We start from the raw sequence: 14,878 nt of genomic DNA, 5'->3' as shown, positions 1-14,878 counted from the left end.
TGCCCCCCTGCCAAATATCCACGTTAAGGTTTCATCTGGTTCTGGCATCCGCATTTTTCCAGTGCTTGAATGTAATCAAAGGATAAATGTTCTAAGGGAAGGGTATTAAGTATGGAAGCTGAAAACATGATATAAAATATTAAATATATTTGTTATATTCTCATGAGAATATAACATATATTTTTGTAAGTACTGAAATGCTAGATATCACACTATGTACATGGAATAACTTAGTTTTTTCCTTATATATGGCAATTTTTAAAAATGAGGGAAAATTACTAGAAAAATGATGCCTTGAAAATTTAGGGAGTCTTCATGCAAGAAAGCTCTTACTTGCTTTGATCTGCAAGAGAAGAGGCTTTGTAATGTTAGCAGACCTTAGTAACAGCTTCTGCAGAATACATTGTCAAAAGTCTGTGTTCATCAGGGTCACAAGATTTCAGTGGTATGCTTACCACAAAAACATTGTGTAATGTGCGTACTCACTGCTGTTACCCAAGCACTTACAAGAAACTCATGAACACTTACGAAGACACTTGAAGAGTGATATGTTAAGTAATTACTTTGGCATGATGTCATCAATGTTTACCTTACAGTATAGTTTTACTGTCACTTTAAATTGTCAGTGACGAATAAAGTAGTAGTCCTGTCCTGTATTTCATCTGCTTGTCATCCCTTGTACCAGGAAGGAAAAAAAAAGTAGTAACAAATAATTTCAAATAAAAACTTTTTATCTGAATGTGTAACAGATGCTTGTATCAGCTCAGGGAAGGGGATGGCATGAGTAGCTGCAAACAAGGAAGGATAGTGTTTCTTCTTTCGGCAACAGTGCTGCTTTATTCTTGTTCAAAATGACTTGGAACAACCACCATCTCAAAATCATCTGAAATGCAGAGTGTGGTTCGTATGTGTTGGCAGTAGGGAAGGTAATGGGAAGTATTCACCCTGGCAAGCAGAGTGCGCTTTCTAGGCATTGTTAGTGCTTGGAAGTCTGATATATAGGTACCTGTTTCTTGGACTATAGTTACAATGATCTATGAACTTAGAAAGTGGTTTCTCTTCTGAAAGCCTAAACAAGCTCCTGTTTTTGAAGAGGGCCTTGATGGTGTGTTTACGGTATGCTTTCTGATTTGACAGGTGTGCAAAAAAGCACAGCTGTTTTTTATCATCTAGTTTTTTAAACCCATGATACCTCATTTTCACTGACAAGTGAAAGTATCTTCCCCACAAGATACTTTCACCTGAAGTGTTAGGCATTTTAAATGGCTATTTTACTAATTGTGTTGAAATGGAATCCTGACTTAATTTGAACAGTAGTCATTTCCCTACAATTTTATAAATGTGAAATGTAGCTGAAGGTGTAAATGAAGTGTAACACTTTTTTACTTCTAATAGAGAGAATCCAGTCTAACAAGGGACACTTTCTCTCTGGATTCTGCTTTCAGAAATTTCAGAAACTTTAGCGGAAAAGGGTTGGATGTAAGGTAGGTGTAAAATTTGTTCCCAATGTTGCCTTCTATCAGGTTAGAAAATGAAGAATAAAAGGCTTTTGGGAGAGAAAAAGAGAGAAGTTGGATGGGAACAGATGGCAGAGGTAGGAAAGGTATAGGAGAGCAAGACAAAAATTAGAGGTAAATATCCAAACTGTATGTGTTGCTGATTGAATTTTCTTCAGTATTTGTGAAGGAATCTAGCATTTAGTAGTGTTTATATGTCAAGAGCAGGTAAAGCAAAAATGAAGCTTAAAATATCCTAGAGGAACTGAGGAAAGATTTTGTTTTGCAGGCAAATGAGCAGGGTTTGTGACTCACTTGAACTGGCTGATGTTCATCTCAGTCTATTTGTCTGGTACATGAAGTGGCCTCATAGATTCTGCCCTGCTCAGAGCTTTAGTATGACTTGTTCGTTTCTGTTCTCACTTTTCTAACGCTTCAAAGGGCAGATCAAAAAAGAAAACAAACTTTTCCTTAAAAAGTAATCATGCAGGTGCATACTGCAAAAGCTGTCATGAGCAGTTACTACCCAGTTGTCATAGGTGCTAGCATGTTCATTACCTTTTTACCACGTTAGTGCTAAGCACTTTTTACTTAATGCTTAGTAGCTTAATACAAAAATGATAGGAGAGAGCTTTTCTGTACTTTTAACATTGCTTTGAAATGATGTAATGTGTTTTACGCTGGAACTGAGGGCTGGTTGTTGATAATTCTTAGCATGAGGCACGTACGTCCTCGTAAACCCCTGCAAGGCGCTGAAGAACTGATTGACCTGGTAGGAGACAGATTACCGGAGGGGGTGTCCTTTTCTTTCTGTAAAGTTGTTGGTTAGATATTACTTCTCCAGGGTGCCTGAAGGAATTATGTGGAAGCAGGGACTGGCACTGCCTACATAAAGGGTTGTGATTGTGTGATGGGAGGCAGAACACCAGGAAGAAGAGGGAAGAAGAAGAAAAAAGGAGAGCGGGGGAAAAAAAAGGGGAGTGGGGGTGGGGGCTTATCTCTGGGGTGCCTGGGTTAGCAGGGCTATGAGGAGCACTAGGGAGATTGCAGTAAGATTGCTGTCAAGATATTCCTTATGAAATAAACTAAAGCTGAGATTTTTTTAATTTTTTAAATACTCAGGTTTGTTTTATATTTAGGCAAAGAAAGTATATTTTTGCAGCTGCTTAAAGACCTTGGATTTCGTCTTGTATCATAGTCTCTAAAGGACAATATTGGCAAGTTCTGAAGTTTCTGGGGTTTATTGTTTTTAAACATTCTTGAAAGAAATAAGTATGGATTATTGCTTAGCTTCCTCATGCCTGATGAACACTGGGAATACACAATGTTCAAAATTAGTGTCTTGGGCAGAAATGGTCCGTGACAGAACAAGATGGGGACAAACTAGGAAAGCTTTTAAAGACTTCTGGGCATTTATAGAGGTAAACACAATTCCAAGCTTTCTTTTGTATGTGATTTTTTTTTTTTCTCTCCATGTAGAAGGTAACATGTTCAATATTCCTTAGCATACCTTTTGTATGAAGTGTGATTAAACACTTTACAGTGTTGACCAGCTGCTGTGGATTGGAATAATTATAATAGAAAAGGTTTTATGGAGTAAAAGGTAGTTACTGAACCAGTCTGGTAACGTGTACAACATAATCTACAAGAAGTGAAACATAGATTTACTATTAGAGAACAAAGACATGAAGTGATGCTAAAACTGAACTCAGTGTTTGTCATTTTATTTTCTTCTTTTTTAACCTAAAATAAATAATTTAAGTATCCTGGATTGTTCTCTACATCGTTTTGTTTTTCTAAAATACAGGCCTTTTCTGCTTGACTGTTTGTGTGGCATGATTAATTTTACCTTCTAAAATTACTTTTGTCTCTTTGATGGTACAGTTGCATGTTTTGACTGCTGCATGTATGTGTGATATGAAACTTCTCTGTGACTCCTGCATCCCCCTCTGCTTTTTGTTGAGATCCTGAGACAGGGGTGTAAAAGTAGTTTTTGGGCAGTTTAATGTCTGTGCTCATGCTGGGGCTGCATTTGTTATGAGAACAAAAAGCCAGAGTACCCAAAAGGGAGGAAGCAGTCTCCTGGTTTGTTCTTGAACAATGCACAGCAATTGGATTGAAGGTGATACCATGGAAGAGTTGTTGTGTAATATTAAACAAAGTCTATTCCAATTCAGCATCCCTGAGGGATGGAGGATGTTTTGGAGATAGTATTAAATGCAAAGTAAATGGTCATCATGTCTTAAAGAGAAAACTAAGAACATTCCTAAAGATTCAGAGTGACCAGAAAAGTACCAGATAGGAAATAGTTATTCATAAACACGTCGAGTATTTTTATGAAAAGTTGCAACTATTTCCAAGGCTCAGTGAATTAGATTAAGTTTAAGTCACTGTTAGGGCCACCAGCTGCACAATAGAGACAGCTGCAAAATGACCTAGTGATCGCATGAACATCCTTCCATATGTTTCTGATTTATAATCAGAATTTTTTAAAGCTGAAGACATTACCCTTATTCCTTGTATTCCTGGAAAAGAAACAGACTTCTTGTATCAGTTATTGTGTTACAAATGAATAAAGCACATTTTTAAAACAAGGCACAACAGTAAACAGAAATCAAACTACAGTTAACAAATACAAATGGTAGCTGGAGTAATAGTACTGTCTGCTATTTACCCCAACCCTTCTGTTGAACATATATTCTCTTGAATTTTGCCTGTATATCATCAGTTACACCCTGAATCAAAAGCCAACATACCTCAATTAATTAAAATTGCTTAAATTCCTTCCTGAATTGACATTACTTCTTTATAATAATATCATCATTTGTTGAGAGCCATTATGATGTCTACAGGGACACTAGAGTCAGGGCTCCAAGACTCATTGGCCTTATGTGTTCCTGTTATCTGTTCCTTGTGTTATTCATAGCATAAAAATTCATATTTATGTCTAATCTTCATATTTATCTATTTTTTTTCTGTGTTGTGCTTTATAATAGGGGAAGGTTGATTTTTTTTTTTCTCTGTAGATGATTAATTTATGCAATGAATTACAAATCAAGGTATTATTTATTTTTCTTTTAAATTAATTAGGTTGTTAGAAATATAAATTTTGGACAAAATAGTTTAAAACATTATATGATAAGTGTGTATATTTGTGGAGTTCCGTAACTTCTGATAGTGTATGCACAATTTGGTTTATAGCTGAAAAGTTCGTACTCTTGCAGTGGTATTGAAAAATGATTGCAAAATCTTTTTGGTGTATAACTTCTTTGCTTAAAAAGAAATAGTATATTCTCCTTTTATGTGTTTCAGATAGGAAATTCCTATGTTTATTGCTTACAATGATCAAGTTGGGAAACAAAGAAGGAAATTGATTCATATTGTGAATTCAGTGGAATGTGAATATGTTAAAAGAAGTCAGAAAACTTGAAATGTTAAACCATCTGTTTTCTATAAAGGAGTTTCTTTCCTAATCTATGTAACTTTTCATATCAGAATACTGAAGTAAATAGCTCGAAAAAGTAAGCCTCATAAGTATTAAATACCAACAACAACAAAAAATGAAAAAGGCAAAATATATTCCCACTGTTTTGAGGCTAAAGGAAGAAATGTAGACAGGCTAAAGGAAGAAATGTAGACAGTTGGATTAAACTACTGTTATTTCTTGATTTTTGATATTTTTTTTACAGTAACCTGTTACGATATAGATTTTCTGGAAAAAAAATCTGTCATATTTGCTGTAGTTTTGAGAGCTTTAATTTTAGTCTGAAGTAAAGCTCCTCACCCTCAAAAAAAAGAGAGTGGGTCTAATGGCCTCATCACAAGTGTTTTGCTCTACTGATCCACCCTAGTGCTTCACCTTAATTGCTAATGCAGTCACGGTGTTGTAAACCAGATCAGGCTTTGTTTCTGTATTTACTGACTGTGCTGTAAATAAACTAATTAAGCTGTTTGATACTTGGTAGGTTTTGGTGTTGCTGGTAAAATAAGTAGCATTTTAATCCATGCTTAGTTCTTAGTTTATGAATCTATTCCCTGCTTTAAAAAGAGTATATAATATTCTGAAAACAAATACCAGAGCAAACATAAAGCAAATATCACAGAATTGTAGGGGCTGGAAAGTACCTTCGGAGATCATCTAGTGTGTTTTGAGACCAATATCTTTGTGGTTATGTGGTGGTATAATTTGGTTTATAGAGAGCTACATGGCTAGGCTGCTTTGTGTACCTGAATCAGTGTGGATGCCGGTCTGCTACAGAACATTGCAACATGCAGCATTGTAGACAGGCCATTCCCAAATGTAATGAGCTAGAATATACCTTGGCATATAACCATAGTTGGTAGTGCTTAAAAAAAGTTTAAAATTCAACCACATCAAGGCAATAAGCATTTACTAGTAGTGAAGAGCAATACCAGCATATTACCATAGCCCAGGACAGTGTGAACATAGAACTGGGTGTGGAATTAAAAATAAAGGTTAGTGTGCAATATCCCATCTCCAATATGGCCATAAGCAGATGCTTTGGGAAGACTGAAGCATGTATGAGTCTTATCTCGTCCTCTCTTTTCCATTCTCCAGCTATTTTCAGCTCAGCACTTTTGTGCCTACTGTGCTTTGTCTGTTTAACAACCTGTAATGGATCTCTTCTAAGAAATACAATTACTTATCCAGTCTTCCCTTGAAACCACATATAGAATTATTGCTGCATCCACTGTATTCTCAGGCATGTGGTTTAATGGGCTGACTACTCATTGCTTACAAACTTTTGTTGGTCTAGTTTGTACCTGGTACATACTAGCTTCATTTGATGGCTCCTTGCTCTTCTACTGGAGCTGTTGATCCCCAGACCCGTGCTGTCTATGCAACTCAAAGTTTTGTGGGTATCTCCCCTTAACCATCTCTTTTCTGAACTGGTGAGTTCTAGTCTAGTCCATGTTGCTTATACAGAACCCACTCCTTACCTTTGGCGACCTTATTACCTTTCTCTGATCCTTTTCTAATTATGCCATGTGTAGAGAATAGAGCTACCTGAAGGGCTTGGAAATCAATAGCAAGTTTAATGTCCGAGTGAGCCCCAGATTCATGGTGGCATCATGATGTCTCTTGTTTTCTATATCTCTCTTGTTACTCTCTACATTTGAGTTTCCTTTTTACCACTAGTGTTTACTAACCAAGTGTTTTCATTGAACCGACTGTTACTGCTTCCAAGTCTTGCTCCTGAGTGGTGGTGGTGAGGCTCCATTAGTTTTTATATGAACTTAATATCTTTTCCATGGATATCACTTTTCATTTAACAATGTTGAATTTCATTGTCTGTTTTAGCATCCTGACATCCTTTTGCAGTCATTCTTCATTGGTGCTTAGCAATCTTTGTTGTCATCTCACTTCTCAGCCTGATTTGTCTATCTTTTGCAAGTACATGAAATTGAATAAATTCCAGCACAGGCCCTTTACAAAACTCCCACCAATGGGCTCCCTCCACAGAAGAACTGATCACTTATTATTTTGCTTTTTCTTTTGTTCTGTTTGATTTTTATCTGTGCTGTCACCTCTTAATCCGTGACAGCTTAACTTCCTTAAAAACCTTCCAGAAATTTTCGTAGGCTGTTTGGACCAGGATCTCCCTTTTCCACATCCATCATGATTCCTTCAGAGAACTTAAGGAGATTTGCAAGGTGAAAACATCATGGCTTTCACAGAAGCCATGCCCAGTCTTACTGGAGCAAATTGTATTTATCTAGGTATCAATTAATTCTGTACTTTATTATAACTTCTCATTTATCTAATACAGACATAAGGCTAGCAAGTCTTTAGTTCCCTGCTCATCCTAAAATCTTTTTTCTTATTGCCTCAGAGAAGATATGATAATATTAATTGAATGAAAAATGATTTATGATGGTTCTCTTGTAATACAATTCTGATGTTCCATGTGAACGAGTTCAATGTACTAAGATAGCTCTAAAGTTTTCAGTAATTATCAGTTTGACTTATATTTAAACTTTAAGAAATGTATATAACTAGTTGCTACAAAGTCAATATCTTTAATTCTACGTTAAGACTAAGATTTGCATCATAAATGTTTTTAAAAAGCATAAAGTTTGTGATAAGATATAATACTCATACTATATTTGAATAGTGTTAATTTTTTAAAGCTGAGCAAGTCTTTCAAAAAACTTGTATTAATTTAGATTTGCATTCTGTGCACTATTCACTTACACTTAAAATCTGAAATAGATGAAAAGTTATAAAAGTTCCCTAAGGTTAATATGCTACGTGTTTATATTAATAAAACTATAAAGTTATAGATATTTATCTTTAAATTTATGTATATATAATGTGCATACATTTCTTATAAGACTGTTTAAATAAAGTAATGAATACATACATATATTCCTCTTTCATGAGGCCTGAGGTACTTGAGGTTGATATATGTTAATAAACCTTTTTTTTTTTTTAAAAAAAGAGGATGATAGATTCTGTTGCACTGAAAATTTGTGGCGTGACCATAAAATATTTTGCCCTGAATATTATATCAGAAAGTAGATGAGAAAGAATAGATTTCTTGAGTTAGTTGACCTAAGACCCACGACTTAATAATGCTATAATACATCTTGTATACACAGATTTTTACAACTTGTTGTTCTTAAAGAGTATATATGTTCTCAAAGGTTATACTTGTGGGCTTATGAGGAATTTGTTTGCATTTTTAAAAAGTATCATTAAGTATTTTAATTTTGTTATTATTTTAGTTCTTGCATCAGCAACCAAAATATACTAAGATGGGCTTGGAAAAAATAACTGAAATTGTAAGAGAAAGAACCAAACCGGTCTGAAACTTTTTAGGAGCTCTAATACAAATTTGCTTGCATAATTTTATGTAGTCTTTTTAGTTTTCCACACTTAAGTATAGTGTAAAATTGGTAGTATGGTGTATGGATCCATTTCTTGCATTCATTCGTTTTTCTTGTTGAAAATGGTGATTCTTCATCACTGCTAACAAAGATCTATCAGGAAAAAAGTCCTGAAAAATAAAGAATTTAAAAAAAAGAAAAACAAAACAAAAGCCAAAAGCAGTAAAGTGCCCTATAATATTATCTTACCCTATAGTTATTCGGATCTGTTTCTAGGCATAAGACATAATAAAAAAACTTTGCATAACTCAAATAGTATATAGTACTTTTCTTTAGATCACTTAAAGCAATTTTTGTTCTACTTTGAAGCAGGATATAGCTAATTGATGTTACCTATGCAGAGGGATAGTCTAAATTAATAATTTTAAAAACCTGGAATGCTACCAATTGTACTTGTTCTACTTGATGAATAATTCTAAATAAAAGATTACATTACATTTTTAGGTACCTTCTAAAATAGTGTGGACTAAAGCACAGGTGAAATGTAGCTGCTAATGGTTCAGTTTCATTAATGCACATCCTTTTCCCTGGATCCTAAGACCTTCGATGAAAGGTTGTTTCTCACCTATATTAGTAATCAGCTAAAATCCCTTTTGAAAGAGTTGTGATAGTTGAGATACAGCTGAGAAGTAAATATTGTAATACAGCTTGGCAGGACACTGCAAACATAATATGAGGGCAATTTGTAACTCAAAGTTTGTGATTTTCTTATCCAATTTGAACTTGGAAGAGGAAACATCTGTATTTCTGGAAGATGTGGAGGAACCTTGTGGAAGTATTTTTGTGTTCTTACTCTCCTATTCTTTAGTGTGTGTGTTTTGTACTGCTGTCATTAGTAGCACGTATAGCTGGACAGATTTTTGGCCTTATCTACTTGTTCCTATTGAGCATGACATTGATTTGCATTTTAGTCATTTTGCAAGTTGGATCACTTTAGAACACAGAAGCTTTTTCGTGTCTATTTTCTTCAGCTTACGCTGTCCCCCCAAGGATGGCTGGGCATCATCAACCCAGGTTATACATCAGGCTGCTATCTAATGCTGAGGCGAGTGCTCTTTGCTCCTAGTATTATGATTTTTATTGCATCCATAATAGGACACTTACCTACACTAAAATCCTATCTCAACTTTATAGATGTATCTTAAATATCCCAAACTATCCAACTGTTCTAAAATAGATATGAATACCCCACAAGTAAGGAAAAGTTTACATGTATACTCATTAACAATGATTACTTCACTGCAAGTAAGGATGGAAGTAGTCTGCTTCGTGATCTTCTTCAGTTTCACGATCATGTGTTTCATGATTTTCTTCTGCTTCTTCGTATTCTTCTGGTGTTAAAAATCGTCGAAACACTGCTGTCCTTAACTGAGTTGACTTGTTGACGTTAACATTTTGTTCACCATAATATATGGTTCGAATGTGAGGGAAGCAAAAGAATGCATATGAGCTTATTGGAATGGTAAGCTTATTTTGGTCCACCCGTATATAGGTTAATTGGTTGGTGTTCATTCGATCAATAGACGGACACATCAAAGTAACATTTATGCCTGTAAGACAGAGAGAATATTAATTAAAATAAGAAAATAGTTATATTTAAGACCTATTGCAAAAGTGAAACTTATGTTTTGAAATTTAAACCAGAAAATACTTTTGTGATTCAAAATATTAATATAATCTTTCCTTGTGTTTAATTGGTTTTGTAAATGACAGTGATAAGTTTGGGGGTTTGCTAAGTATAAAGTTGTGGGGTAAAGAAAAAATAAATGTGACTACCACTACAATTTGTAATTACTATTTTATGTGAATGGAAAACTTTCTTATTTCCTTCTCTCTGTATGTTTTTATCAATCGCCAAATCAGAAGCAATTTTCAAAATTTTTAGCTTGTTATATGAAAAACTGATTATTAACTTTCACAAAAAAAATTGCAAATTAGGGGTAAAGTGCAAAAATAAAACCTTTTCTAATTTCACTGGTTTGGTCTCGGCTAACCAAGGATGTGCTTGCACAACCCATCTTAAAAAAGATGGGATATTCTGCCTGCATTGAAAGCTGATCAAAAGCTACATAGCTGCATTTGCTCCTGAGAAGTGCAGTGTGTTTGAACTCTGGGTTAGTGCCACATTAATTGGTTAGTTCATAACACTAAGAGCTCAGGCTCACCTCTCTGCAAAGGACATGAGAGTACCTCTTGGACAACATGCAAATTTGGATGACTGCTGGATTCTATGCTTGGTTTATACATGTCAACTGGGGAGCTGTAGGGTGGCAGGTCCTCAAAACCGAGGACACAATAAAAGAGATGTTTCTGATAGTTTTTGATTTGGGCCAAAAACTTCTTAATTCTGGATGAAAGATATGCCGAACTCCCACAAGAAGATATGCCCCTCCCACAACCAAGGCCAAAATCCACTAAGTTTTTTGCTTATGACAGCCATCAACATACTTTCAATGTCATTGTCTTCAATGTACAAATGCTGGAGACTTCTTGGAATATAGAATACTTGTTTCAATTTGTTATGTCCAAGATTAAGTTCTAGAAGGTTAGGTAGATTAAAGGTGTTATGTGGAATGTTCTGCAGGTTATTGTGGGACATTCTTAGAGCAATGATTTTTGGAAGTCTGTTGAAATAGTTTTCTGGAATATAAGAAATGGAGTTATTTTCAAGAGAGAGGTACATAAGTGACGATGGTAGATCAGGAGGCATAGTCTGTAATTTGTTGTTGCATAAGTTGAGCTGCATTAAATTTTGCATGTTCGAAAAGGGGTTTCCTTTGAGTACTGAGTCGTCAAGAAAATTATTGCAAAGGTCAAGCATGGTTATGTTAGGTAATCCTTCGAATGCATTTCCAGGTAACCGAGAAACCTTATTGAAACCAAGGAGGAGTCTCTCTAGAGAGCTGGGGAGTGGGAATGGAAGTTCTTCTAATTCATTATGTTGTAAATGCAGTTGCACTAAGTTTGAAAGTTTCTTAAAAACACCATGATCAATCATATGAAATTTAATTTTGTTGTGGCTGAGGTTAATTTCTCTTAGGAAGGTAACATTAGTGAATGGTCTTGCAGGCACAGCTTCAATATCATTGTTTTGCAGATAAAGTTGCTGGACGTGACTAGGGATATTTGGTATTGTCTTAAGTTTACGATGATCACAGTACATTGATAATGGAAAAGATGGTGGACAAAAGCATTCTCTGGCACACTCGGCTGGAAAAGGAAAGCGGGGAACTTCAGCATGTGTATTTGGATTAAAATAATATGGATGTTGATGATCTGCCTCCTCATATTCATCCTCAAAATCATAGTCTTCGTATTGACAAAAAACCATAGCAGCCCAGAGGAGGTGAATGATTGATAGCTGGCTCAGAAACCCCATATTGAAATTTGTATCTTGTATTCTGTTGATGAGAAGGAAAAATAAGTTTATTAGATAGTCATAAAGTAAATCCCATGTAAGTTTAATGTTTAAGAAGCAGCAATATAAAATAAAGTAAGTAGAATAATACCTTTTTTTGGCAACACTGTCAGTGACATTATTAACAAAAACAAGTTTGAATATGTATCTTCCAAGAAAACAGCCATAAACAAATACACTGTCCTTGAAGTAAACATAAATTTTCTTGTCTGACTTTAGACTAGAACAACTTTCTACCTGTGCCGTGTCTGTTACTGAAGAATACCATAACAGGTGGGAGTAGAAAAAAATCCCAGGCTTCATTCTTTTCTCATTCTAATTTATTACAGAGAAGTTGCAAAAGGACTTTTTGTACGAAGTGGTATAGTCTGGGATTTGTATTGAGCATTTGAGGTGTTGCATTCTTTCCAATGTAATGGGTTAAGCATCAGCCTTACAAGTCAGTTTTAAATGGGTGCAGACGGAATTCCTGAGCAATGTTTCTTCCTCGGACCTTTGCAAAAACGTAGATAGCCTTATTAAACTCTGTCAAGATGAAAACTTCTTTGACAAATGTACTATTTATTCTCACTATGAATTTGCACTGCACAAGTGGTGCGTGGTCAATATCACAGAATCAAAGAAGTGTTGTTTGGAAGGGACTTCGGGCGATCATGTAGTCCAGTCTGGTGCTCCAAGTGTTTCCATCTCCAACAGTAGGTCAGATCAGCCTAGGCTTTGTCCAGGAGAGCCTTGAAAATCTTCAAGGGGGGAATTCCAGCACCTCTCTAAATAACCTAAGTTAGTATGGTAATACGCTCCTTGTGAAGAAATTTGCAAGTCTTACTAAGTATCCAAGCCATGGTTTGTGTTTGTTGTCCTTGTTTTTAAACAAAGTAATTTTTGCTAAAAATATATATTCTTGACTAAGGTGAGGTAACTGCAGGACTGTTTCTATAAATAAAGCAGTGAAACCGATCACTTTGAAATACTGTATTTAATGTAAAACAGAAATTTACATGGTATTGGTGATTGTATGTTCTGTGGCATTTTATGTTGTTTTTTGTTATTTTCTGTAATACATGGCTGCACATTTTGTAAAATGTTCAATGGTAAAATGTTTTCTTTAGAGACTTCCTATGCATCTGTAATCATAGGTTCTTTATAGACAGGAACTAATTTATCTTCCAAGTACCCTTCTGAGACAAAATACTGATGTAGTGAAAACCAAATAATTTTGCATGTCAAATTTCTGACGCTTAAAGCCAGAGTGATTTTTTAGAGCACTTTATTCAGTCAGAGGAACCCTGTTATTTGGCAGAATTTGAGTTGTGAATCATGTCAAGCTGTTCAACTTAAAAAACAGATGAGTCAAAATGTAACATTGCAGGTCAAAGCACATAAATCATAGAAAATTTTAAGAGACTTTGCTCAGTATGGTGTGGGAACCCTGAGGCAGAGGTAAGCAGATGTTCTCAAGTTTTTTATAATGACATTCATATTTCTAAATCAGGTGACTCTCTCTTCTTGGTACTCTTTAATATATTTTTTTTTTTACCAAACAATCAATTGATAATAAAGGAGATAGAACTTGCAAATACTTTTTTCCTATGCTTCATAGTGGTGATTAATTCCTAATGCACGATGTATTCTACAAACTAAATGAGAGAGAGAGAATACTAAGGAAAAAAAAGTAGTAATAATCGTGGAATAGTACATCCTTGTAACCTTCCTGTGTGTGACAGTGGCTAGGTGAAATCTTTTGTGGTATTGTCTAACTTGCATTTCTAACTTTTTATCATTTGTATTTGAATGCTCCTTTAATCAAGTTTCATAACTGATTAAAATCTTAAAAACAGGTTTGGATGGGGTCAGTTGTTTGGAACCCCACTCTAGGTAAGTCCTCAGCAAAGCCAGCGTCTCCATATCCCTACGGGATCATCCAGATGTCTGAGCTAATTTAAGTAAATGCCAGAAATATGTTCTTGGTCTCCTTTTGATTCCTCTTACTCCCTGTCAGTTTCAGCCTAGAACTTTAACCTCACCTTCTGGTTCTATTCTCTCAGCACTTCTACTAGGTGTCGAAAAATTTCCAATTAATAACTTCGTTTCTCAGTGCCACAATGGTCCTTAGAAACCAGGAGGAACAACTTGGGGAAGTCTTGCTTCGTTTGAGGAAAAAACTTACTTAGGCCTTCATGCCACTGCTCCACTTGCCACGTAGACAATGTGAAGAGAACTATCATCACTTTAGATGGAATGATAAGTAGTAGGTACCAGTCTCTCGCTGGTTTTATGGAGAGAAAGGAGCTGGTATTTGGGGGGATTTTTTTATACCTTGGCTTACAGGTCATGTCTCAAAGCACTGAGGTACTAACAATTCTCCATGAAGTATTTCTAAGAACTTAGCTCACTTTAAAACAAAGAATCATTTCAGGTGAACCTTGGTAGTGGAGAAAGCAACTTGGATGCATGCTATGTGCTAAACTGCATATTTTACAAAGTTGAAAAAAAAATAGAAAATAGATAATGATTCTGTACCATCTGTAATAAATGCAAAACTTAGTAACTGTATTTGTAAGCAGTTTACTAGCTGAAAGCTAAAAATTATATAACATGCACGAATCCCTCTTAACTGCAAAAAGTAATACAATCAGTTATTTTATTCCTGTTTACCAAGAAAACTTACTCTTTTGAAGTCTGTGAAGCTCAAGTTGTAGAGGGCAGCAAGTTATTGTGCTGGTGAAATCATCTGAGAAATAGCCTAACACAGCTGGAGAAGGAAAAGACCTCTCTAAACCATATTTTGTGGTGAGGAGCCTTCTGGGAAGGCAAAGCAAAATAACAGCCTTAAGCCCTCTTCTGATTTGCCAGTAAAAAAAAAAAAAAAAAAAAAAAATTAAAGAAAAAAAAGTTTTATGCCACATCATCAGTTACTGTGAATGCTGTCTCATAAGTCCATGAAGTGATTTCTCCTTTTGTTAAAATCACTTCAAAATTATTTGCAGGACTCTTTCAGTGTTACTAGTTCCTGTTAGAAAAAATTGAGAGAGGAAGACTTCAAAAAATATTT

At 35.2% G+C, this 14,878-nt stretch overlaps 2 protein-coding genes across 4 annotated transcripts in view; one reads left to right on the top strand and one right to left on the bottom strand.

The window, feature by feature from the left end:
- The window catches only part of CENPP (centromere protein P), a 147,129-nt gene that overhangs the window by 31,216 nt on the left and 101,035 nt on the right, over positions 1–14,878 (top strand). The gene's annotated exons all lie outside the window — the stretch shown is intronic.
- OMD (osteomodulin) lies at positions 9,645–14,568 on the bottom strand. Its single transcript, XM_074603286.1, has 3 exons — positions 14,495–14,568; positions 10,857–11,809; positions 9,645–9,958 (listed from the first exon to the last, which is right to left on the bottom strand). The coding sequence occupies exons 2-3, from the start codon at positions 11,785–11,787 to the stop codon at positions 9,645–9,647; spliced, it is 1,245 nt and encodes a 414-aa protein (XP_074459387.1). The 5' UTR covers positions 11,788–11,809; positions 14,495–14,568.

The sequence above is a fragment of the Larus michahellis genome, chromosome 10, assembly GCF_964199755.1.
Source record: "Larus michahellis chromosome 10, bLarMic1.1, whole genome shotgun sequence".
NCBI classification, from domain to species: Eukaryota; Metazoa; Chordata; class Aves; order Charadriiformes; family Laridae; genus Larus; species Larus michahellis.
Note: the sequence above shows the minus strand (reverse complement) of the source record. Positions and strands in the feature narration are given on the sequence as shown.